Below are 26,344 nucleotides of genomic sequence, written 5' to 3' on the forward strand. Positions count from 1 at the left end.
TTAAGATATAATAATAATAATCATAATAATAATATGGATTCTTTTTCCCGCCATCTCTGATGATATATGGTTTCTAGTCCCTCCGGAGTTCTGTAGTACTGATAGAGACTAGGAGTGTTGGCTCATCTTAACTGTCTTAATACACATCCTGTTGTTGAGCTCGCAGGTATGAGTTGTTATGTAGTTTGAACAATTCCCATTGCCCCCTCCAACATCCCACACCTCACCATTTTGACACGTAGCCTGTGGTTTCATTTCCAGATGATATTCAGCTCACATCTGACGTCTTATTTTGATTTTTTTTTAAAAAGGGGATGAAGGTGTGAAGTGTCAGGCCCGGAGTGACAGCCTGTTGATCAAAGCTTGAGCCAGCTGTCCTCTCTGTGGTTGTCAGGAGCATTTTCAGTGTTGCTGATTGGATCCTATTACTGTTTTTATTGTCATTCAGTTGTGTGAGCTATATTAATATTTTTGGCTCATTGCCGCTCTCAGCTTTAAGTGCTGGTTACAGTATGGTGTCCAGTGTAAAAAACATGGACCTGCAGGGTGATTCTGTCAACTTTTTGAATTCTTAAATTGCATGTTTTTGAAGCTTTGCCCACACAGGGCTGATGGGGCTGATAAAGCACTGCTAAATATGTCTACATTCGTTTTGGATAAATCCTAGTTAGCTTTAATAGTGAGCTTATTAAAGGATAGGTGAGGAGAAATAAGGATTCTGCATACTGCTTTATGTCCAAAAAGAGAAAGAAGAAACTTGATTTGAGGCGTTCATTAAACTGGTACTCTAATCTCCAGAGTGTGTTACCAGTGACAATGAGTCCTGATTAGAACAAACACTCGTGGTGATAATGAAGGACTGACAATAGGTGCATTAGTTGCATAATGGCAAGTATGATCTCCTTCAATTTGGAATAACAATGTTGATGCAGTTTGCTTTTAGGTAGTTTCATTTGAGCATAACTCATAATAATGATCATAAAAAGGTGTCTGTTTGGACAGCAACTCTAAGTCTTTGCTATTCTTTTCTATGTCTTGTTCCAGCTGAGAGATCCTTTCTGTCATTCAATTCAATTCAATTCAATTTTATTTATATAGCGCCAAATCACAACAAAAGTCGCCTCAAGGCGCTTCATAACTGCTGGACTGGTGATGCTTGCAAACAGTTACGGCGTCGGTCTCTCGATGGGAAACGTTGGCCCTAATATCACGCTCCACAACACTCTCAATACCCTACAGCTTTCTCCAGAGCTTTACCTCATCTTCTGTGCTCCCAAAGTGCCGCAGTACATGTGTTACTCGTGCTCGCTCGCTAAAGATCAATGTCAGCTGAGTGAAACACTTAGGGGAGTTTAATTTGAACGCACTCATACCTGTGCAGCCTGTGACTTCCGCAGCTACAGGTCAAGTTTTTTTAAGTGACAAACTTGCTGTCAGGATTTTCACACCAGTATCATTCCTGTGATACCAGTGATGCTTTCCACAAGTGTAACAAATGTGCAAAAGCAGCTGTCATGCAAGATCTTCTTTTGCTCCAATTGCAGAGTACTTAGTCCCTTTGGTAATCATGTTAAGGCTAATTGAACACAATTATAATTACAGGAGATTTTCCTCAGTCACTTTCAGTTGTGCACAGTCCATTTCCTGTGAAAAGCCTAGTGAAAAGCGCATAGAGAGCTTCGTGTAATGGGTTTCCGTGGCTGAGCAGCTACATCCAAGCCTTACATCACCAAGCACAGTGCAAACTGCTGGATGCAGTGGTGTAAAACAGCGGTCCCCAACCCCCGGGCCTCGGACCGGTACCGGTCCGTGAGTCGTTTGGTACCGGGCCGCGAGAGTTGAGGCTCAGGTGTGAAATGTATGGTTTTCAGGGTTTTTATCGGTTTTCAGCGTTATTTTGTTATCGTTTTTATCGTTTACTCGGCTTTCCTGGGTCTTTTCACGTGTGTTATGAATAAATCTTCTTTTTTTCGGCACCGGTACTAGTTTTATTTTGTTGTATTTATCCGCGACACCTTAAAGGCCGGTCCGTGAAAATATTGTCGGGCATAAACCGGTCCGTGGCGCAAAAAAGGTTGGGGACCGCTGGTGTAAAACATGTCACCACTGAACTCTAAGGCAGTGGAGATCTCTAGAGTGAAGAATCAGGTTCTCCGTCTGACAATCTGATGAACGAGTTTGGGTTTGGCAGTTGCCAGTTAGTCTGACTGCATGGTGCCAAATGTAAAGTTTGGTGGAGGAGAGATTATGGTGTTTTGTTCTGTTTTTTCAGGAGGTTCCAGTCAAAGGAAATCTTAATGGCTCAGTTTACCAAGACATTTTGGACAATTTCATACTCCAAACTTTGTTGGGATGTTCAGTTCCCGTTGCAGCATGACTGCATCAGAGCACAAAGCAAGGTCCATAAAGATGTGGATGAGTGAGTTTGGTGTGGAGGAGGTTTACTGGCCTTCGATGACCTCAACCTGATAGAACACCTTTGGGATGAGTTAGAGGAAAGACTTGCGAGCCAGGCCTTCTCATCCAACATCAGTGTCTGACCTCACAAATGAGCTTCTGCAAAGAATGGTCAAAATTCCCCTCAAACTCTTTCCTAAACCTTGTGAAAAGCATGTCCAGAATCTTGGTGAGCAGGGTTTTTTGCTTTGTTGTTTTGGATTTAGTAGGTTATGGTATTAAAGGTAACCTTTGTGCTTTTAAAAATGTAAATAAAGGTTGCTCTTCAGATTACATTTTATTGAAGTCTGGCACAGCTTACAACGATATGGTACAAATACTGGTAATTATATAGCACCTTTCCACTCAATTTGTGCACTCAAACCACTTTCTGCTAAAAGTCTCATTCACCCAATAACACACTCAAACTCCAGTAGGTGCATTAGGGGTATTTCAGGGTGCAGCATCTTGCCCAAGGTTACTCCAACATGCAGACTAGAGGAACTGGGGATTGATCCACCAATCTCCCTGTTGGTGGATGACCTGTTCCACTACCTGAGTCACATGATATGTCAGTTCATAGGAGGCATTGTAGAACCACTCAGAAGGGGGCTGAATGCTTTTAAAGGTACTTGAATTAGTACTTTCATTATCCTAAAGCCTTTTTGTAAATTTATCTCAAGTATTTTGAATTTCAAGTAATCTTTCAAGCCAGAACCAAACAGTGCCAAATGAAAGTTTTTTTCATCATTTCCATCTTGAAACTCCTTATTTGTCCTAAAATCTTTTCCTCATCCATAGAGAACATGATATAATACTGCATACAGTACTGTATATTTATATAATTCTGTTGGTGGGATGCTGCCTCTCAGCAGGCTGGGGTCCTCCTTATCATCTTCACAGTTTAGCTGTTGATGTTTAGGCCAAGCTGCAGCTGTCAAATGAAAAGCATCCCGTGGAGCCAGTGTCTACAGGTTCACATCAAACCCTGGCAGACTCCATCTGCTCAGAAGGCAAGACCTATATTTATCCTACCTTGAAATGCCTGACTGTAATTGCATCAGCTAGTGTAGCTATCAAACTGAATCATACACTCCTTTTTTCTTCCTTACTAAAATAATTTGCCACTTTAGGTTCCTCAGTTCCTACATTACCTTCTTCCTGTGAGTATTAACAGCAAAAAGTTTAAACTGTGACTTTAATGTTGGTAGATACACCAGATATAACGCTGCAACCAAGGGATTAGCTAAGCTTCATTTATCAACCACACTGAGCATGTGGAGGGAAAAAAGCTACAAAAGGCTAAACAAAAGACACATTAAAAAAAGAAATGTAGAATAATTCCTTGGTGAAGCAAGACTAAGTGGCTGCTAAAGCAAAGAGACAACTACAGTTAGGTGTTGTCATGGTCCTGAGTCTGATGACTCAGTGGGTCACTCTAACTTATATCTTACAGTGCAGCTACCATTTTTAGATGCCTCAATCGAAGTCCAATTCTGACCACTTGCACTCGCCTGTTGTGTGATATCACCACAGACCTTAAACTTGTGCACAGCGAACATTGGCTTCAGCTTGAAACTGACCCAAATTCCACATCCCCCCCCAAAAAAAAAAACAAAAAGCAGTTCAGGTTTTAGCAGAAATAACATGTTACACTTAGCATGTAATAGATTTGGGGAGAAAAGTCTTAATTAAAAAAAATACTTTACAAGATACTTTCATTTCAAATAACCACACCAAATAAATGTGGTATTGTATGTTATACATGTGTGTATAACATACAGTTTAATAAAGGCTAACTAAAATCTAGGAAATAAAAAAGCAGTAGAGAATAGAAGTATTTATAAATATATAAATCTCTTTGTAACAAACTTTACAACATTGATGCAGGTAGAATGAGAGACCTCAATAAAGTACAATATGCAGTACAATACAGAACAATGTGCATTGATATTACAGATAGTGAAAAGTAGTCAAGTAAATTTGTTCAATAACAAGCAAAAAACAAATACATTTCAAACTGACCACTAAATAACAAGTGTAACGACCCCGATTTGAAAATGTAGGGAGTACAAATGCTAAAATGTAAGAAGTAGAAGTAGAAAGTAGGCAAAAATAAATAAAAAAAATACAGCAATAAACTTAAGTACAGTAATGAAGTATTTGTACTTCGTTACTTTCCATCTCTGATGCCAACAATAAATCATATCCTAATGCAAAATGTGGTTTAGAGAATATTTGTGTCATGTCGCCCACAGAAGCACTTAATCCAGCTCTCTTACTTAAACCAGGGTCAGGAAAGAAACATATCTATGTGTTTATCTGCCATAAAGCACGATAAAAAAAAATGCAAACAAAGTGGCAACAGTGTAAGCAGACTAGTTGATTCCTAGAATTATTAAATTACTAATGGCACATTTGTTCATGAAAACAGGCTGCAGTCAGGTGCTCCTGGACCCTTCTCATTCAACTAGGAGCATGCCGGAAAAGCGACGACGTTGCTTCCGTTTCATGTGTCCGTCCTTTGAAAAAGTCCGGGTACAGCAGCTTCTAGATCGCGTTAATGGCGCCGCCTGTTGGTATCACTGACTGTAGAAAACACGTACAGTGATTTGTAAAGTCATCGGTTGATATTCAATCATTGCCAAAATACAGTCACTGTTACCAGCAGGCAGACTCTCTGTGACAGTTTAAAGAACTATTTGCATAAATCACAAAACCCCAAAAGCCTAAAAAAGAAATGTAATAAATGTTAATAAAAACATTAAAATACTATTTTGAGTCCTGTTTCTATTACACAAGTGCAAGTGCATAATCACGAATGAACTTTAATTGTTTATTTAAAATCATACTAAAATATGCATTTTAATGAAAGGTCACACCAACTCAAAGTCAACAAAATAAATAAATAAAACAGCAAATTTGGCTTTTATGCCAAAAATAGAGATTTTAACTCATTAATATTACGGTTTTAAAAGTCTTTTTTTTGTATCCACCAAAAGACTGAACGCTTGCTACTGTTAAACTGACTCATAGTCACATGACCACTGGTGGAGCTGTTGTGTGAGATGTGGTGCCACGCTATTGGCTACTGCACTTTTTTTATTATTATTGGCTACTAAAGGATCAGTGCCCCTCTTTACCTTCCTTCTTTTGCTTTTTTTCCCCAAGTAGCTTATTTTGTTAATAGAAAATGTGTGTGTGTGAACTTATTAATTAATTTATGAAGCTGAGCTCTCATGGGCAAACTAGTCTCCAGGCTCCGTAACAGACATTCAGAGCTCTTTTTTTGGATTTTGCATGCCTTTAGCTCCATTGTCTGCCAGGATGAGTTAACACTACGTACTACTGAGAGTCTTCCATTTTGGGGTTTTCTAGTTTCAATTAGAATAGCGCAAACAAAATTTGCATGTTTGCAACAGGATGCTAGTAAGACTTTCAGAAAGCCTGCAGAACTACTGCTAAAGACCACAAAAAACAATGGCAAGTCTGCTTGAAATTAAAATAGAAATAACTGGGGGTTAGCTAAAAAAATATATGCACAGTCCTTTTATTTCAAGTAGTAAAAAAGATAAAGAAATCAAAACAAGAAAAGCACTAACAAACATTTTATTACATAATTCAAATTCTTACAGTGAAAAAAATGATCCTAGTCTGACCCGACTCCCACTTCACACTAAATTATTTTCTGAACAAAACCCCCCAAATAACAAAAACAGTGTGCAGATGTGAATAAACCCGCTTACAGAAAATTAAAATGAAATCAGATGAAGAGACAGCACAGCACAGTCAGGATACAGGACGTAGCTGCTGCTGTCAACCCTCACTCTAGAGTTTAGCTGGTACAAACAGCCAGTTCTTGCATCTTCTCAATTTCAATTCAATGAATCAGAGCATAAAAAGCAAAACTGCTAGAAGGAAAACAGGAGCTTTGCTGACTCTTCTCTCACATTTGCCTTTTAATCTTCATCAGGTGTCACTTGGTCTCCACTTAATGCTGCAGCACCTCCTGGAACCTGGAAAAATAAAGTTAAAGAGCATATTGTTATAGTCAGGGTAAAAAAACAAAACAAAACCCAGTCAGTGTGTGTCCAAGGACATCATCCCCTAAACAAATCCCGAAGATTTTTCATATGTATAAGTTACATTAGTTATATAGCTCTGTGTTTTTGCTTTAAGGATATTAATGCTTACAAACGTCTAAAAATGCAGAAAATACCCCACCGTCAGGCTGTTTCTTTTACCAAAATCTCTGCACGTTGTTTTCTAGCTGGATCTGAACTTATGGAAACGTTATCTGGGCCACTTTTAGGTGAATGACCACTCTGAAAGCAGCAATCCTTTCTGCAGATTTTGTTTGCCCCTCAGGCTGGTGTGTTAACATCTTACCGTTCTCAAAGCTGTCCTTCTTCTTCGTCAGAGCTCGGATCTCCTCTCGATGCTCAGCAGCTCCACTTCGAAGATCAGCGTCGCTCCGCCGGGGATCTTTGGAGGGGCTCCCCGGTCTCCGTAGCCCAGCTCGGCGGGGATGACCAGCTTCCTCTTCTCGCCCTCGCACATGCCCAGCAGGCCCTGGTCCCAGCCTTTGATCACCTGGCCGGTGCCCAGGGTGAAGGTGAAAGGCCTGTCGCGGGGAATGCTACTGTCAAATTCGGTGCCGTCCTCCAGCTTTCCGGTGTAGTGCATATTCAGCACGTCTCCTTTGCGGGATTTGATGGGGCAGTTGTCCACTCGCTTCTTGATGCCGATCTGCAGCTTCTTCTTCTCGGCTCCACTCACCGCCGCCGGGCTCAGGGAGAGCACCGCCACCGCGAACAGCACGTACACCCGCATGGCTGCAGTACCGAGTCTGACGAGAGTGAAGCTAAAAGACCAGCGAGCAAAAGATGGGGGAAGCAAAGTGAGAAACGAGCAGGAAATCTGTTCTTGAAAGCGGATATGCGTAAGATACGACCGGATGTCGTTTACCGGGTGGTGTTACTACAAAACCCGTCCGGAAAAATTACCTGAAGTTGGATTCACATTGGTTGATTCTGGTCGGTAGCGTAGGACTAAGTTCCCTGTACTGGGATTGGTTTTTTTTGTCACTTATACGTAATATATACAAATATGTCTTTTTGTTTTCTAAAGACGGTAGTTTACTGTTATTGACTGTTTTGTTGTTGTTCTTGTTTTTTAAAGCAGAAATTTAAAGAAAATAGTCTAAGGACTAAGGCTGTAATTCTCCAATTTGAATGTGTCATTCAGCCTTGTAAATCCTAGCAACCGTCTTAAATCAAGTTACATCCTTTTAAATTTGTGAAATATTTACTTTACTTGTTATGCCTTGGAAATTTAATATTATGCATCTGGAATGTCTTGTATGTTTTGACGCTGAATATTTTTTTCTATTAAAAATTATTTATTACAAATTAAAGTAAAAGTGTGTCTTAAATCTTAAAAATAGGATATTAAAGTAAACTGCGTATTTATTTTGTTGTGGTATGAATGGCCATGTAATCAGTATGAAAAGCTGTAAAAACGTATTTACCCTGGAAGACAGCAGAGGAAACCCTGAGCCAAGAGTCCACATTAACAGTCAAAAACCAAGTTCACATGTGGCAGACCTGATGGTGACACCACAAACCGTTTAAAACTGCTTTCAGTTCTGTGAAATGCAATTAAATTAATTTTAATGGAAACATTTTAAATCCAAGAAAACAGTCGTTTGATGATCCTGTTTCTTTAAGAAACACTGAACGACGAGCTCGAAACAGACTTTAGCCTCATCCCTCCCACAGTCTGTGTTACGTCACCCACTGTCACTCAGCGGTCACCTGCTTCAGCTGAGGTACGTCTAGTTCTCTCTGTGTACTTAAACTTGCATCTCCACGTACTCGACACTTCGAGGGTCAATAATGGGTTTGTATGTGGGCTTTACAGGGCTGAAACCCACGGGGAGAACACGGAGAAGCTAACAGCCAGTTGCCACAATGCTCGCTCGCCTGTTAGCGTCGCTCGTCAACAACCTTCACGTCGTTGAGAAGTTGGCGGAGTCTCGACCGATTCGCAGGGCGGCTCAGATCACAGCTTACGCTATCACCAAGGCTCAGATAGCCGGACGGGACGCCTCGGACCGGGCCTTGCGCTCCCAGACGCTACGGCAGGTCCGGGACGAGGCCAGCAAAGTGCCCGGGGATCTGGGAGCGATCAGTGGCCGCCTCAAGAGAGTCAGAGACACGTTTGTGAATGAGGTGAAGTCGGGCTGGAAGGACGGATCCAGGCAGGTGAAGAAGTGAAGAAGACAAGCTGGTTGTGGGATGTGACCGAAACGCTGCTGCTTGAACTAAATAGAACTATTGTGTGAGCACATTGTCTCAGCACGGCACAGAGACGGCGTGCTGGTGAACCATCACCATCAGGGTGCGCTCAGGTGGTCGGTAATGTCTGTACTCGCAATCTGCAAGGTCAGTTTATAACAAACTGTGGTTAGAAAAATAAATGTCTTTTTAAACTTCTGAAAACAGCTTGAAGTGTGCTCTTTACCTCCCACAAACCTCTGATTTGGATGTGGACGCTGTATTTAAGTAAAACATTTTGTTTAGAAGATTTAGATTGGCTTCTGATGAGGTCTTCTTGACATTCATCCCTTGTCGCGAACTGTGCAATCATTTGTCTGTAACACATCATCCTGCCAAAGAGCCTTTTCTGGCTCTGTGTTTCTAGTGTTATATAAAAAAAAAAGTATTCATTAAGTGAGATGTGCTGTGTAAAAAGACCTTTTTAGATGTGACTCAACCAATAAAGATTTTAATTCAAAACAGCTGAGAGTCTGCACTTAAATCCCATCTTGATTGTATTAAAAACTGCTGTAGTGGTGTACAGAGACGCAATTACAAATATGTGCAATTGCCCAGAAACTTTATGCCTCCCAATTAATGGGTGAGTTTTACAGTAGGAATCCGGACATATCAGGAAAAGCTTGCTACCAAATGAAAATAACTTGTTAGTAAAGGAACACTCTTTAATTGGTGTACAGCATTAGTTGATTAAACTTCAGGGATATTGATTTGGTCAGTTTAGTAGCAGAAGGGTTTTATAGTTTCAGCTACCTTGGTGTCAATGAAATAGTCTTATTGCTGCCCCTCTAATTATCCCCAAAAGAGTAGGAATTTTACAGGTGGAGGCCACTGACATCGTTTCCCCTTCTTTTGTTTTATTTTTCTTTCACTAGTTTTACATTTAGCTACTACTGGTAGCATGAGGCATAAGTTGTCCATTGGATTGAGATCTGATGACTGTGGAGCCCATTTGAGTATAGTGACCTCACCATCACGTTCAACAAACCAGTTTGAGGTGATCTGATCTTTGTGACATGGTCCTTGATCCTGCTGGAAGCAGCCATCAGAAGATGCAGTCAGTAACAGTTCTCAGGTAGGCTGTGGCATTTAAGCAATGGTCAGTTTGTCCTAAGGGGCCCAAAGTGTAAAAAGAAACCCCCCCCCCCCCCAAAAAAAAAAAAAAAAAAAAACTCCAATATCGTTCCGCCACCATCACCCTGAACCTTTGATATAAGGGCAGGATGGATCCATAATTTCATGTTGTTTATACCAAATTTGGACCCTGTCGTCTGAATGTCACAGCAGATTTTTGGACTCATCAGACCAGGCATCGTTTTCTAATCGATTATTGATTTATTTATTTTTTGTCCTGATCTCAGTGGACAGGAGGGGCACCCAATTTGGTTTTCTGCTGAAATAGCCCACCTGCTTCAAAGTTTGATGTGTAGTCTGTTTAGAGATGCTCTGCTGCAAATGGTTGTAAAAAGTAGTTATTTTCTTTCTGCTCCCTTCCCATCAGCCTGAAGAATTATTGTCCCCTGAATAAAAAAAATAAAAATATTTTCACTCAGAGAACTGCTGCCAACTGGATACTTTTAGATCATTCTCTCTAAATTCTAGAAATAGTTGTGTGGAAAACTCCCAGCAGATCAGCAGCCTCTAAAGAGTCAGACCAGCCCGTCTGGCACCAAAAAGTCACTTAAATGAACTTTCTTCCCAAATCTGATGCTCAGTTTAAACCTGAACAGGTCACCTCCCTCATGTTTAATTGCACTGAGTTACGGTGATGTGATTAGTCGGTTAGATAGTTGTGTTTAACAGTGTTGAACAGTTGTGCCTAATAAAGTGGCCACAAAAAAGATCCTCATGGAGAGAGAATTTGAAACACCTACAGAAAAGTGAAAAAAAAAACACTGGACAATTTTAAAGAAGGCTCTACAGAGTGCATTTAGCAGTAAAGAGCTTTATTTCATTAGAAAGAGCTTTATGTAGAAATACTTGTGCAGACACACTGGCCTGGCAACTAAATATTAGTCACATGTTCCATCATTTCACATAGAAATACATGTCTTATCCACAGAAAGAGAAGGCATTGGTTTCTGACAACATGAGTCAGTACATATACACTGATATGGCACCTGAACTTCATATAAAAATAAATCTCTTAACATAGGAAAAATACACATCCAATCAACATGTTAACAACAGGAAATAGCATCAAGCAGCAGCAGCAGCATCCAACAGGTACAGTGAATCTGAGCAAAAACAGTCATTGTTAAAGAGAGAGTAAGTGAGCTGTTTGGGTTGGAAGACATGCGATCACACTCTGGAATGATTAAAGGAAAATCAAACCCCTTCCTAACCAGACTAAACCTACAAAAATTGAAATTAAACACTTTTTTTCAAGGTTTTAAAGTTCAAATGACCCAAACAAGTCTTGCACCAACACTCCTCTGTCACTTCAACCATCCAGAAAAACAAATTCGCATTCACCCTCCGACACAAACCACAGGGTGTCTCCTTCATGTTCTCCCCAAAGTTGTTGGAACCTGACAGGTTGTGCTGGTTTTATTCACTCCATCTGTGAAAAAACGGATAAACTGCAAAATGTGCAGAAAATGGCTGCATGGTGGAACATGTATTGTCTGCTGACACTGCTGTTCCCGATCAAATGCATCAGATTACAATCAATAATAAGAGAAAACAGATGTCACTGCACTGGTGCAGGCTTGATCGCATCATTTAAGGACTTAAAATTTAAACATTTGAGGAGTATACATGAAGCAGACAGCCTACGGACGCACATGGAGTTGCTTGTCATTACACACTCGCAGCACAGCTCTGTGTGGAGGTCACACTAGTGCATTTTCACTGGTATGGTATTAGCTTACAGTAGAAACAGCCTGGAGCAAGAAAAAGGCTGTGCTCATATGCAGTATTTACAGTGCAAGTGGCAGCAAAGCAGCAATCTGACTTGTGGACTCACGGGAAACCTTGGGAAACTAAAGAGCCGGTGTGAATCCAGTTATAACTGGCTAGGTCAGGACAGTTTTAAATCTTTAACAGCTCACACGTGAGCTTAAAAGCCAGATTTGGAGAGACGGTGCTGCATTACTCACTTACAGGAAGCGTTGTGCATCAGCACTACTACATCTCACATCCGAAGGCAGCTCCAACATGCCGTCCTCTCGTGTGTTTAATTAACATACAATCAGGCAAATACAGAAAGGCAAAGGGCTCCCAGGGCAGTGAATGCATTTATGGTGGCGGGGGTTGAGTGGACAGCAATCAGAAGAATTAAAGCCTGGACATTAATGTGGTGAAAAGAGGTGAATGAAAAAAAAAGGAAAAGAAGTGACAGTTGTGTCTCAGAAAGGAGAGCATACAGAAAAACGAAAAAGGGGAAAGGAGTGGGGAAAAGAGTAGCTGTGTAGGCCTGTCATGCTGTCGTTACATCCAGTAGTTGGTCAGCATGAAGCTGAACAAGACAGTCGGCAGCAGCCACACAGAGGACGCCACTGGAAAAGGAGAGAGATCAAGAAATATTAGCGAGGCTGTACATGAGACTTATTTTTATGTTAATGAAGCAATCCCCGAGACAGATGGCCGCCTTTTAGTCAAATTTAAGTTGGAACAAGTTTTCTTCAACTCTAGATCTCCATTTTCTTCAATCTGTTTATTTTTGTCCATCAGTGGAACTTTTTGTATCAGATACAAAGCACACATTTTTTTATTCCTTGCAAACTTTAAGACAGAAATTTAGGACAACTGCACTCTGGCATTTCAACTTAAAGAGGCCGCTGCATTGTTTCATTTCATTTTCCATCATCTGTCTTAAACTCTTTTGTGAGCATGCCATACTTCTACTAGTTTCCCCATTTCCAGTCTTTATGTTACACTAGGCTAGTGCCTGGAGCTTCAGACTTGACATACAGAGGTTAGCATGTTGGCTTTACCTGCATTCGATGAGCTGCACTCCAAGTCGACCAGCGAGTCCAAGTAGACCTGGCCCAGCCACTCCTGGTAGGTCTTTCTGTCAGCAACACCCACGAGGCGCACAGCGGAGTCTTTGAAAATAAGATCTGTACCTTTGTACACCTGTGAGTCAAACATCTTGAAAGCAGTACCTGTGTCACTGCCAAAATATGTCTGCAAAGAAACACATGGATATAAAAATTTCATGGGAAAATCATGCTTGACAGAGTAATTCATGCTTTTGGATGCCCAGTTTGAATTCTCAGACCTCAGAGCATCCTTGAACATACTGCCAAAAATCCCCAAACTCTTATTCTGAAGGATCTCTGATTCTCACAAAGAACATTCAGATGAACAGCGTTACCTGTGCTTGGTCCAAAAGTCCATAGATAGCATGGATGTTCATGTCTGGGCGTACCATTACAGCGTGGGAAGGGACTCTGCCCAGGTTGCAGTATTTATAATGCGTTACCTCGGCTTTACCTCCAGACTGACAGAGCAGCTGGAAATCTGAAGGCAGCAGACCTACACAACACAATTCAGATGACTGACTTTAATGTAAACATGTTTTTTTTGTTTGTTTTTTTATTCTCCCTAAAATAGGAGACGTTTAAAGGTGAGCATCTCAAAGTCCGGTGTTACTCGTCTTACCGTCAGTGTTTTCGAGGACAGTAGAATGCTTGACGAATGCCACGTCTCCCTCTCCTTTTGCCACACACCTGAAACGACCGGATAAACAAACACATGCAAGTGTGGCGTGAGTGCATTAATCTTCAATAGAATTTATAATTTATAATTTGGAGGAGCTGTGGCATGTTTCCCATATACACAAATATATCAGAAATGCTTCTGTGGTTTGGATCTGTATGAAACTTCCACTGCTGAAAATTGAAAGGTAAAGACCTTCCATTAACCTGACAACCACCTATATGCAAGCACTTGGCGACAGTGGGAAGGAAAATCTCCTTTAAACAGGACAAAACCTTGTTTCTGCTATATTAGAAAATATTTTAACAACATCCTCTTAAATTATTTGATACTCTGTCAGGGCAAAATATTGCTCAAAGCTGCTGACTTAAAGAAATACAGTGTTTGTACAGAAGAGGGTAAAAAATGTCTTCCTTCAGTGAATGAATCCAGATTTCCTGATGCGGTGCAGTGGGCTTGGGGTGGGTTTTTAGTACCTGAAGGCGCCGTTGTAGCCATCATAAAGGTCTTTTCCTTTCTCGCATTTGTTCTGTCCTGATTCGTCTCCCACACAGAGTTCACACAGGCTGCTGGGGAAACCGGCTTGATTCGCACCTGGTACACAGCACTTTTCAAAGAAGTCTCCAACAGCTAAGCATCATGGGAAACATAAAATGCAAATTTAGAGACTGCCCTGACAATTTAGGCTCTATCTGAGGTGAAAGAAAGAGCAACAGCAGTGTTTGATCATTCCACTGGTGTTACAGTTTGACCATAAATGTGCCTCAAATTTAAAAAACGTAATCAGGGTTGTAATGAACTGGAGAACGCTGGCAGGTGGGATTATGGGAGTTTGAGAAACTAAAAGTAACACAGTTTTATTACAGCCTCTGCTATCAAAGCTCAAGGTTTTCTATATTTGCCTCCTGACCACATCAGCTCATACTTCTACAACACACACACACACACAAGCACACACACGCACACACACCAAACTGACCTTGGGGTATCTGACATTGTTGTGGGCTGATCAGACCTCTCTCCATCAGAACTGCTACGGGAATGTTCCAGCCAGCTGTGCGGCCATATCCGGTGTGACAGGAGCGACGGCCACGCAGGTCGTCTAGGTTACGAATGTCAGAACTGCTCTTTTTCACCACTGCAACTGCGTAGTATGAGGAACCATCATGGTCGTCTGGAGAAAGAAAAGAAAAAACCCCCACCTGCATGATTGCTTCTCGTCTGTGAAACCAGACCACTGTGACTGCATTTTGGAGTCTCTGTGTTTTTACCTGTGTAGCTCTCGCCAGTAGCTGGGACCAAGCCATAGTCTTTGCCTGCAGTGTAGATATAACCTCCATCCAGAGTGATGGCGTCGGCATCTTTGTTCTATAAACACATGACAAGGAAACGCTGGAGTAAAGATACCAGAACTGCTAGAATAAAGCATTTTTATATCATTTCTACAAAAGTATTCTGCAGGCTGATGTATAATAGCTGTCTGAGATAATTAAGTAACATATTTACATATATTCGTAAGTGCATGCTAGTTGTGAGGTAACAAGACAATGTACATGTGACTATTATGTATCCTTAATATAGCAGTTTTGCCCCAAAAGGCAAAACTGCTGTGGGCTGTAGAACAGGGGTGGGTTTGCTGTCTACTGTGGGCCCACACAGTCATGTTTGCTATTTCAGTAAAGCTAAATGTTAGGCAATATCATTTTATGCAGTAGGTAAATGCAACACTTGCATTACGTGACGTGTTTGTAGGGAACTGAATGCAATGAGCTGAGTTATTGTCGTTTTAGGGACTAAGAACCAGTAGGGAGATTTCTGTTACCTTGATTTTCTTCATACAGTCAGTCACAGAGTCCCCGTAGACACAGTTAATGTTTGGAGTTAGCCCTTTACTCTGGAAGGCCACGCTCATGTCAGCACATTTCTGCTGCTCACCGCTGGATATCACACACCACCGCAGGGCATTTGGGATATCTGACATGGGAGGTAGTTGTAGGTTGTAAAGACAGTTAAATAGGTTTTAAAGCAAGTTAAGGAATGATCCGAAGTGTTTAATAAAAGATTGTTCACCTTTGGGATCACAGTCCATGGCCTTCAGAGCATTATGGTACCTATTACCCATCCACTTCTTGGGTTCATCTGAGTTAGCTGCCTTAAAGGTGGTGGCGAGATCAGAGAAAAGCACAGTTCCGTCTCCATAACCCGCCGATGAAAACATGGGGAAGTTTGACTTTTGCTGCAAACAGGAGGTCAATGTTAATTAACACTGGAGTACTATGACTAGAGTGTTATTCAAATAAAATATGGAAGGCATTATCACATGTAAAGGTTAAGATGGTTAAATCCTGCCATATCTTAAAATACTTTTACACTTTATTCCAAACTTGACAACTTGAAAGCCAAGTGGTAACCATATGTTCACATGTATATAAACCATATGCCAGTGTTTCTAAGCTATTATTTCAGTTGGCCTCTAACACAGACTTGAGTGAAGTCTTACATTTTCAGCTCACAGCCAACCTCCAGTTTGAACTCTTAACTACACTAACACACCCACACACTCTATATGTAATAAGAAATGTAAGCAATCTCACACCAAGGCTAAACTGGTGACTATTGTGGAGTTGTTATTAATATCACAGAGCTTTTGCCATTACTCGTGCTTTTAGCACTGAAGCTGGTAATTTGCTGTCAGTAGCATAAGTACAGTTAAACCGAGGTGCTTCAGATGGTCGAAGAACACACTCTTCCAAAATTATTATTGGAGATTGATTCAGGCTTAACCAGCCATCTGTACAACTGACAAGCACGTAACCAGACAGTAAGTGGAACATATGGCAGCACAGCACAGGTTTAATTGATTTTCAATTCTAATCTCACCTTTGAGAAACACAAACAAGGTCACCCAGGCTTGCTACTACCTCCGGAGGAATATTGCAATTTTAGGTATGTGTACATAAATGTGTACATATATATGTGTGTTTATTTGAATATATGATGTTTAATTCCATCTTTTTCTTTTAGGAGTTGCTATTAATATTAATTTTAAGTTGTTCACATTTGAATCACACCTTCAAATTTTAGTGAAGATGTTTAATTGACTCAAAATGTTTGGACAGCAGAACCTTGTAACACTAGTTTTGAAAAGTGCAAATACAATTTAATATTATTATTAGTAGTAGTAGTAGTAGTATTCAACCGATTATAAAGTCAAATAGGTTCAGTAGCCTGAGTTTGTTTAACTTTACATTTTGGTGACCATCTTTAATAATGATATTAATGTTTTTTTTGTTTACATTTTTTTGTAATGGTTATTCATACTCATGTGACGGATGGGAAAAAAGGCTCTGACTTTCACAATGCAGAAAAATAACCCCTTGGCTTACTGAGGTGCTACTGATGTGCCATTAATGTCTGAATGTTCCTAAGGAGGGTTTGTTTGGACCTACCAGGCCTTCCATCAGCATGTTAAACACTACAGAGGGACTGATGTCATTTCTGACCACAACACCACGAGATGGGACAGGGACCAGGTTGCACCGGCTCCACTGAGTAACAGGAGCTCTAGTGCCATCAGGACACAGCAGTTCATAGTCTGCGGACTTCAGTTCTTTTGCCCAGGTTGGACCACGACCTGGTGAAGAAGCACCTGGTTAAGTTACATCCTGAATGATAAAACCGGCTTAGTAGGAAACTAATTACTATAATAACCAACTAATGTCTGTCTACCCTTCACTAACTATGACTTTACCGTCAGTGTTCTCCCCTACAGTTGTGTCTTTGATGAAGGCCACATCTCCAGTACCTTCAGCCAAACACCTACAGAGACCAAGAACAGGACATTTGCAGAGTTTCAAAATACAAGCTATTAAAAGCTTATTCAGTCCTCAGGTTAAAACACACACACACACACACACACACACACACACACACACACACACACACACACACACACACACATCTTGCTTCATAATTTTGATGTAATGTCAAAATTAATAATTTAAACTTTGTTGTGAAATAGAAACTAATTAACAGATATACTGGACTCATACCTAACTGTGTATCTTCTGTGTAAGAGTGTAATGAGTGTGAATGTGGGTTTACCTGAAAGCTCCTTCGTAGCTGTAGTACCTCTCGTTGCTGCTCATCTCACATTTGTGCTGCCCACTTTCATCTCCTATGCACAGCTGACATAGAGACTGGGGCTCACCTTGGGTAGCTCCAGGGATACAACTGGCATTGAAGAAATTTGCAACACCTAATGTGCAAACACACACGCATGCAAAGAAATGTTACTGTGACATGCAACCGGTGTATTACATTATTCTGTAAGAATATGTATTTTGAGAAGTGTGTAAAGTTTACTGTGAATGTTCAGCAGGCAATCTCAGTTAGTTTTATTAGCATTATCATTTTAATATTTTTCCTGTAGAGTTCATACACCAAAGTACCAAAATAAACACTAAAATAATTTTAAATACTGTGAAGAAATCATTTTATTGACAAGGATTCAGATCACCATACTAGACCACGTCTGTCTACGCTTAACTAACTAGTATGTTAGTTAAGGATCCTTGTTAGTGCCCTCTACACCCTCTAGCAGACCGTTACATGGGGAAACCTTTTGAATACAAGCACACTGATCCACACAGGTGTGCACACGGGTGTTCACTGTTCATAGACATAAACTACACCTTTCTTGGCTGCTACTTCAAAGCACATTGTGTGCTGTCGGTCCTGCTTGCTGCACAACAACATTCAATATTTAGTATTTACTGCTGTTTACACTTAGCTAGATTAATGCAATGGTGTTGTGTTTAGTATGTTGCTCTGTTTTTTTTTGCTTGTTTTCTCTTCTTTTTCTCTCAACAGGTGATCCAGGAGATTTTTCTTTTTCTTCTTTCTCTTTTTAAGTGCCCTTTCTCACTGTCCCTCTTCCCTTCTATTTTTCTTTTCCTTCCTCTTTCTTTCTCCCTTTCCTATCCCCCAGTCATGTCTGTCCCGTCTGTAACAACTGAAAATAAAATAAAATAAATAATAACAACAAAGGTCGATCAAATGGACCAATACAGCAAGGCCGTGATGATCCATTTGGCAAAGTAAATCCATTGGGTATCCTTGTTGGTCTTCAGACAACAATTCTGACGGCTAAAGAACCAAATGGGACAGGCAAAAAAAAAAAAAAGGATCCTTGTTAGTTAAGCTTAGACAGAAATCATAGTCCACTACCAGACTTGGTAAATGGCTTGCTGCTGAAAAGTTGTGGCTAAATAAGTTAGCTAAATAAAGCTACAGGTAGTTAACAGTTTAGACAGTAAAAATAGAAAATAACTAATTATCAGGCTTTTACATTGAAAATCTGACAACCTAAAGCATAAATAAATTTTTATAACTAGGCTTTGATTTTTAATTTTGAGATGTTTATTACAATCTTGATGATTTTGTAATTTTTTTGAAAATGTCACATTTTAAAATCATCTTGATAGCACCCAATAAATAACTGAAGGCTCATAAAGAATTTATACCAGCGGTCCCCAACCCCCGGGCCTTGGACCGGTACCGGGTCCGTGAGTCGTTTGGTACCGGGCCGCGAGAGTTGAGGCTCAGGTGTGAAATGTATGGTTTTCAGGGTTTTTATTGGTTTTCAGCATTATTTTGTTATCGTTTTTATCATTAACTCGGTTTTCCTGGGACTTTTCACGTGTGTTATGAATAAATCTTCTTTTTTTCGGTACCGGTACTAGTTTTATTTTGTTGTATTTATCCGCGACACCTTAAAGGCCGGTCCGTGAAAATATTGTCGGGCATAAACCGGTCCGTGGCGCAAAAAAGGTTGGGGACCGCTGATTTATACAACCATTTGGAGGCTTTTACTTTGAAAACACACATCACTATGTTAATCATGATAACCTTCCTATGCGGGTATTTTTTTACTGCAGGTTCAACTTCCAGTTAAAATGACACAATGTTCCTTTAGTGTATATATAAATATATATATTCGCTATCATCTGATCATTTATTAATAAGTTCTATGTAGCTGTGAAAATAATTGGTGTTTCAGTTTAATAGGCTGTGTTGTCCTGGTCACTTCGTCTTGTACCTCCATACTCACCTGTTCAAGATTACTCCATAAAACAAACTTAACTCATGCTATTCTCTGCTAGCTGTACTGTGTTCCTGTCATGTTGTATTCTGTCTAAAATGACTAAATATTCAAAACTCAAACATGTCATTCATACCCTGTGGGATGTTGCAGCCCATCACGGACATGTAGCCTTGGTCTATCAAGTACCCTATGGGCATGTTCCACCCAGCAGTGCGACCTATCCCGGTGTGGCAGCTCTTCTTTCCTGCCAGGTTGTGGATATTGATGCCAGAGTTTTGTTTCTTCACTACAGCAACTGCATAGTAGGTGGTGACAGCTGAAGCAAAAAAGCACAGGTATTAGCAACCGCTGTATGAGACTGATAAATCTAGACCCACAAATGGTGTCTGACATGTTGACACTGAACTCCTATTATCAGAGACCAAAAGATATCTGGGATCAAAGTATAGTTTACCACATCAGTTTTGAAATATCCCACATGTACAATTATTGTTGGGATTAACAGGTGTCATAATGTAACACACTTATCTAGATAAACATAAAGGCTGACTTGGTCAGTTGCTATCTCTATGAAACACTGTGCATTAATGTTAGTAGAGATAAGCCAGAAGATATAAATTCAATAGAAAGACATGATATAAAGAGCAAATGAGATATATTCTCCGCTGAGTTCAGAAGATAATCCTTCTTGAAGAGTCATAAAAGCTTAAAATGTCATAAAAGCTTCAAGAGTGACAAAAGCTGAGTTTTACTATGTAATAATAGTAAAACCTTTACATATGAATAAAACATTATTCATATGTAATTCTGTTTATTTAGGCCTATGTGCTTGCTTTTTGTGAGAAATCAAGCTACTCTTGTTTCATTACAAACTGAGCCAAAACTCAGAAATAGTGTGAGAAAATCTAAAAACACCATTACTGCTTCTGCGGAAATTAAGAGGGTGAGTCGCAGCCAGGTGTTCCTTATCAAATACATTAGATTAATTGATCATCAGTAAGTGTGAGCATCTCTATAAAAGCATCAGTTTTGACACAATTTTCCCAACTGTGGGTACCCCAGCAAATTCTCCCCAGAATGTGTGATGCTCAGAGGAACTGCAAAAACAACACACTCTCACTCCCAAAGCGTAACATTTTACACTACATGACAAATCCTCGATATATTACTCTTCCGGGCACCCAACACGTCCCTACGTTACAAGATCATAAAAATGAGGAAACATGAGAACCGTTTGGAATGAATCCACACATGTACTTTTGTTTTACTTAAATCGCTTTGGAAAACACTATCCAACGTCATTAAAGTGCTGGTTAAGCTTAGGGATAAGGTTGGGGTTAGGGCTTGAATACATGGCTGGAGTGTCATTCTACTGGATTTCATCCATAACCTGGCGCATAGCATAAGAACGTGGAGGGTCACCTTTCACGTTCCTCAGGAACTTGACAAATGGTCATTATATTACGCCTCAGGAGTGATCACGGGCTGGCAGGCCTCAGTTGCCATGTTAATTTCAGAAGTTCATTAGAATTAGCACAATTAGAAAAAGACTAAACAAGTACAGATTGTTTGAAGGGTTGCCAGGAGAAAACCTCTTTCCTCTAAAAAAGAATAAGGCACAGCTTAGGATTTGCAAAGCTGCATCTGAACAAAATCACAAGGCTTCTGGATCAGTGTCCTTTAGACAGACAAGACCAACCTGGAGATGTTTGGCCATAACGTACACAATATTTGTCAAATACTGCAGGGTGCAGTACGCCGTTCAGACCTATTGCAGTCATGGAATCGGCCATATACCATGGACAGTGATCAGTGTCTTAGCAGCAAATTTACAACAGAATGTCTGAAAAAGTGATCAAGGTGTGGCAAAGGCCCATTCAAAGTCCCAAACCTCAGCCTGATTGAAATGCTCTGTCACGACCTTAAGAGAGCTGTGTACAAATTAATGAGTGCAAATCTCAATTATCTGAAGTAGCTCTGGAAAAGGGAGTGGACCGAAATTCTCCCCAGTGATGTGAGAGCCTGATAAAGTTATACAGAAAGTGATTATGTTCAGTTGTTGCTGCTAAACGTGGTTCACTGAATCATGGGGTGTACTGCATTTTAGGTTAGTTTTTTTTAAATTAATTAATTAATTAATTTATTTATTTAATACCAAGGTGCAATATCTCCTTTTCATATTGTGAATGGATAACTTCACTAGTCTCCTGACTGGTCCGTTTACAGCATCCTGCCATACAACTGCATTTGTTCCTAACCATCGGGAACCCTCGCGTTAACATTTATCGAGTTGAAAAAGTTAGCGTTCATCCTCCAGCTTCACTGTGCTAATGCGTTTATATTATGCTAACCATAGCTCTGTTGCTAGCCACCACATAGCACATCATTATATACCCGCTAGTCCAACTTTAATAACCCTACAAATGTCACTGCTGTTTAGTTTTGTCTTCATTTATGTTGGAAGTGACAGCAAAGCTGTAGGTTTAAATTTTTCAGAAATCCCTCAATGGTATATTATTTAATCTTAAAATGTTTTTGGAGACTTCCTGTATACCACTAGAGGGAGCCCACGTACCACCAGTGGTACGTGTACCACAGTTTGAGAACCACTGCATTAGAGGTTGTATTTAAATGTTCCAATATGTAAAACCTTAAAACTGAAACAGGGTGTCTTTTGTTTTCATTGTTTTGTTAGTTGATTGTAGTCTGTCTGTGGCCAAAGAAACAGTTGTTAGAATATTTATTTTATTTATTTAGACATTTCTAGTTATTCTGTATTATTTAAACAAGCATGCAGTGATCGAAGGCCTTTTTTTTTAAAACTTTGTCATGTTCCTGTACTTATGCTGCGCTCAGCTAAGCTTAGAACCCGCTAGCTTCATCGCTTCTCCTTAATTGTAATTCACTGATTTGGGGTCTTACAGCCAGCCTGTGATTCACTGCCAGCCATCTTAAACGAAGCTGTTTTCCCCAAGTTGTAGATGTCTTTGGCAGACATGGATAGGGCATCAGCTTCCTTTCTCTGCAGACAAAAATATAAATGATAGTGAAACACAGGACATAGGGCGTCAGCAGTAATGGATGACTCATTAACTCAAACATTGCAAAGATGATAACTAATGAAGAAATATTTGAAACAACAACAAGTCTTTACCAATGAAGGTTTTAAAATAAACATGAAGCATGCTTTTAAAATGTAATAGCTATTTGATATTCTCCTAGGATTTAAACTGCTGTCTGTAATTCAAGCTCAGCCATGCTTATGCTTCATTAACTGGGGCAACTTGTTCTCAGGTCAGAAAGCTCCCAGTCTGTGGTTGTCATAAAAAAAGAAACACAAAGTGTGCATTGTGCTGATAACAGATCACCAAGTTATTGGTTCATGATTTATGTTGTTATCTGAAGTCTGACTGTACTTTCTGGTACTCGGAGCATTTAATCAACTTTAATGGGTCCTTGTTGGTCCCACATGACTGAAATAAACAATCTTCAAACTTTTTGGGTCCAGGGAAGCTTCAAGTTTGATTTCCTACCAGTTCAATCTTACCTGTAGTTTCTGACCGCAGTCCTCCACTGACGCTGCATTGACGCAGCTGAGGGAAGGACGGATGGAGGCTGTGCTGAAAGCCTGAGACATGGCCTGACATTTCCTCTGCTCGTTCTGTGAGATGGTGCACCATTTGATTGTGCTTTGGCCAAACACTGAGGGAGAGACAGGGAGTGATTCTGGCATTAAACTGTTACACCACCTGATTTACAAAAATGACATTCTGCTTCAGCACTGCTATTCCCAACATGGGAACTGGGATGTAAAAAGGGTTGCAAAATAATTTACTAAATGGGAAAGGAAGCATATTTTTACTGCACACACGACATTCATTTTCTCAGATATTTTTCTCTGTGGTACAGCAATAAGGACTGAACAGTGTTATTCCTCCAGAATAGGGGATTATTGATAGAAATAGCTTCACTTTTATTGGTCATCAGTTAGTAAAGATGTAACCAGAAATAACTGTAATAATACAAAAGGCACCAGTACAAGGTAAATGTCCTACTTTTTAAACCTTTTGTAAGTAACGTTGTTGTGCACAGTTTGTTATTATGGTTTCTTAATCATTTTTGCTTAATTTTTTTTTTTTGCCAAATTATTTAAATCTTAAGAGTCTTAAGAATATTCAAATCTAAAAGTAAAATTGTTTTCATGTACATGGACACTCAATAAGATCCAACACAGGATCAAAGATCTTTCATATAAAAGAAAAACGGTTGCACCTTCTTTCATACATTTACAGCATATTTAGCTTTAAAAAGCCAGTCTTACCAGTATGTAGTATTAGCAGTAGTGTTCCAACTGTCCTCCACATGGCCACAGCCTTGTTCTTGTTTCCGCTCTGCTGGATGAAATAACCTCCTTTCTCCTCTCCTCTGCTTTATAAAGTGACTTCTGAGTCAAAGTCCTCCTTCAATCTCCAAGGCTCAGCTTAAAGTCCACGTGCAAAGCTTGTATAAGGCTGTATTTTCCACTGTTTTACAACTCAGACACCTATAATAGTGTCTTGCAGGGATTAAAAGAAGATATTAGCTCAAGTTTTTTCTAGACTTTAAGGAGTGTGCCTCCCTGGTTTACCAGGTCTGACACGTCTCTGCTGCCGCTGCCTGGCTGCAGGCCAAAGCCTGGACACAGAGGTCTTTTTTAACCCACCTCTGCTTTCCCCCTCCCTCCTCTCCTCGACCAGTGTGGTGCTTTTCCACTGATGTGCAAAAGGAAAGAAGGAATTCAGGCCAGCACATTGAGGTTGTAACTGACTCACAAAACAAGAAGTGTTTACCTGCTCTCACTGCTAAATTTGACCTTGTTTTTGTCTAAAAGACATGATTTGGGGTTTTTTTTGTAACGTTTGTTTTCCATAAGTTGCAGTCAGTTTGGCCTTGTTACCACAAGGTGACCACAATGTAAGGATTACATGTAAAAGTTGGGCATTTAAAATCTCACTTAAAATTAAGAAATACACATGTCTACACAAAAGTTATTTTTACCGCAGATAAAAAAAAGCCTCCCTGTGATGGATTTATAGTACTACGACTTATTAATAAAGTGTTACAGAGGCATCTGTGAGTAAATCTGTTGCTGCTGGTGGGGGAGCTTTTTATATCACTAATAAGCAGTGTTGGGTAAGTTACTTTAAATTAGTAACTTAGTTACATTACTAGTTACTTCTATCAAAAGTAACTCAGTTACTTCAAGTTACTCGTTACTTTCAAAGTAACTAGTTACTAGGGAAAGTAACTTTGGTTTTACTCAGAATTCTCCTGTTAATGTGTTGCTTCCGTAACTGGATACCCAGCAAGACTGCCAGTCTTCTTGCTTGCTTACTTGCCACAAGTGCACTGTGCCACCTACCAATAGAAAGGAAAAGATAATGTGCACATTTCCACGAGAGAAATCCCACGCCTGGACCGTCGTTGACCGCCCCATGATTCTAGCCTACGTCACAGCGTCATGTGCGCTTTTTACATCCAACAGGAAAACTGCAGTCGTGGTGCTTTCGATTGTACTCAGAACTCTGAAATTCTGCCTTCCAAACAGGAAGATGTAGGTAACTCCAGACTGCAGATGAGCTGCATACAGGGCTGGACTGGGACAAAAAATCGGTCCGGGCGTTTTGACTAGAGACCCGCCATTATAGGAAAAATCATTCCTTTGAATGAAAACAAATGCTGTTGTGACAGTGATGTATACTGTTCTGATGGTATATATGCATCAATCTATCAATTATTTGTTGTAAGACTCAGATAATTATTTTTTAAAATCTAGATATTTTAAATGAGAGTAAGAAAGAAAAGTATTTCTTTGTGCTCACCTCTCCCTGTTAATGCCCTACCTGCCCCCCTGGCAAAACTTTGTTAGACCTGCCCCTGCACAGTTACCAGCTGTCAGCTACATAAAAAAAGGATCCTGATGTTATTTGTCTCTCAGAAACAGTTCATAACTTCCCTTCAACTCATTCATGTCACCTAAAAGGTAAACCTGTTTCTCCATCACCTGTTCAGCTCTGATGAATCACTAAGGACATCTCCTGGTTTCATCTTCATGTTTCCTCTCACCACATATCCAAACCAACATCATGACCAGCAGCTTTACAGCTGTGGCTCCAGCAAACATCAGCTGATAGTAGAAATTAATATTAAATAAATTCTAACAACAGCTGACCAGCTTAAACGTGCTGCTGTTGTTTAAGGCGACATCTGCTGGTTTCCTCTTTCTGGTGCAAAGTGAGCGATAAACAAACGAGAGAGAAAAGCCGATCAGCTGATCATTGATCAGTTTCATGACTGAAGTAGAAACAGGAGAAAGAGGGGGAGAGAATGAGAGAAGAAGAGGCAGCTGCAGCGTAAAGACACAGAATAAATCCAGCTTTGTGTCTTTTCCATTGTAGCTGAAGTTCGGGACAAACTGTTCCTTTTCACCTAAATACGAAACACGAAATATTTTCTCTGAATACCAGACGATTCCATTGTTTAGGGGATGGTTGGCAACTCTAATAATTAACCTTATGAACAAAATAAAGTTCAACATCAGTAACATCATAGCACCACCCAGCTGTATAGAGACTCCATCATGCTAGCTAGTATGAAAAAGTCAGCACAACGAAAATAAACTCCACCTAAACTTGGTTTATATCTGACCCAGACAGACTGCAGGTCAGAACTTCTTACCTGAAGTTCAGTTCACCTGACACTCGGACCGGCGGCCGCATTGGGTCTCTGCTCCTCCTGCCTCTCCTTTCCCTCATCCACC

At 40.2% G+C, this 26,344-nt stretch overlaps 3 protein-coding genes across 3 annotated transcripts; 1 reads left to right on the forward strand and 2 right to left on the reverse strand.

The window, feature by feature from the left end:
• Positions 1-6,027: 6,027 nt before the first annotated feature.
• On the reverse strand, positions 6,028-7,398 carry fkbp2 (FKBP prolyl isomerase 2). The gene is made up of 2 exons (XM_084910762.1): positions 6,826-7,398; positions 6,028-6,452 (listed from the first exon to the last, which is right to left on the reverse strand). The coding sequence occupies exon 1, from the start codon at positions 7,267-7,269 to the stop codon at positions 6,853-6,855; it is 417 nt and encodes a 138-aa protein (XP_084766888.1). The 5' UTR covers positions 7,270-7,398; the 3' UTR covers positions 6,028-6,452; positions 6,826-6,852.
• A 774-nt stretch (positions 7,399-8,172) lies between these two features.
• Positions 8,173-9,236, forward strand: LOC146369882 (protein NCBP2AS2-like). Its single transcript, XM_084910761.1, has 2 exons — positions 8,173-8,266; positions 8,359-9,236. The coding sequence occupies exon 2, from the start codon at positions 8,409-8,411 to the stop codon at positions 8,712-8,714; it is 306 nt and encodes a 101-aa protein (XP_084766887.1). The 5' UTR covers positions 8,173-8,266; positions 8,359-8,408; the 3' UTR covers positions 8,715-9,236.
• A 1,467-nt stretch (positions 9,237-10,703) lies between these two features.
• On the reverse strand, positions 10,704-24,664 carry meltf (melanotransferrin). The gene is made up of 16 exons (XM_084910750.1): positions 23,867-24,664; positions 23,093-23,247; positions 22,468-22,567; positions 19,679-19,861; positions 17,544-17,697; positions 17,191-17,258; positions 16,889-17,073; positions 15,510-15,675; positions 15,262-15,413; positions 14,711-14,807; positions 14,419-14,613; positions 13,916-14,069; positions 13,383-13,450; positions 13,096-13,256; positions 12,713-12,905; positions 10,704-12,274 (listed from the first exon to the last, which is right to left on the reverse strand). Exons 1-16 carry the CDS (start codon positions 23,907-23,909, stop codon positions 12,207-12,209), a joined length of 2,142 nt encoding a protein of 713 aa, XP_084766876.1. The 5' UTR covers positions 23,910-24,664; the 3' UTR covers positions 10,704-12,206.
• Positions 24,665-26,344: the final 1,680 nt, after the last annotated feature.

The sequence above is a fragment of the Perissodus microlepis genome, chromosome 17 (assembly GCF_051167445.1).
Source record: "Perissodus microlepis isolate ML-2025 ecotype Zambia chromosome 17, ASM5116744v1, whole genome shotgun sequence".
Taxonomy (NCBI): domain Eukaryota; kingdom Metazoa; phylum Chordata; class Actinopteri; order Cichliformes; family Cichlidae; genus Perissodus; species Perissodus microlepis.

Excerpts from the sequence above, each read along its gene's own strand:
- meltf (XM_084910750.1), bottom strand. The coding sequence starts at position 23,909 with ATGTGGAGGACAGTTGGAACACTACTGCTAATACTACATACTG. Across the intron at positions 17,698-19,678 it reads GGGCTGCAACATCCCACAGG|GTGTTGCAAATTTCTTCAAT; the intron begins GTATGAATGACA and ends TTTGCACATTAG. Across the intron at positions 15,676-16,888 it reads ACATGCTGATGGAAGGCCTG|CAAAAGTCAAACTTCCCCAT; the intron begins GTAGGTCCAAAC and ends TCCTGTTTGCAG.
- LOC146369882 (XM_084910761.1), top strand. The coding sequence starts at position 8,409 with ATGCTCGCTCGCCTGTTAGCGTCGCTCGTCAACAACCTTCACGTCGTT.
- fkbp2 (XM_084910762.1), bottom strand. The coding sequence starts at position 7,269 with ATGCGGGTGTACGTGCTGTTCGCGGTGGCGGTGCTCTCCCTGAGCCCG.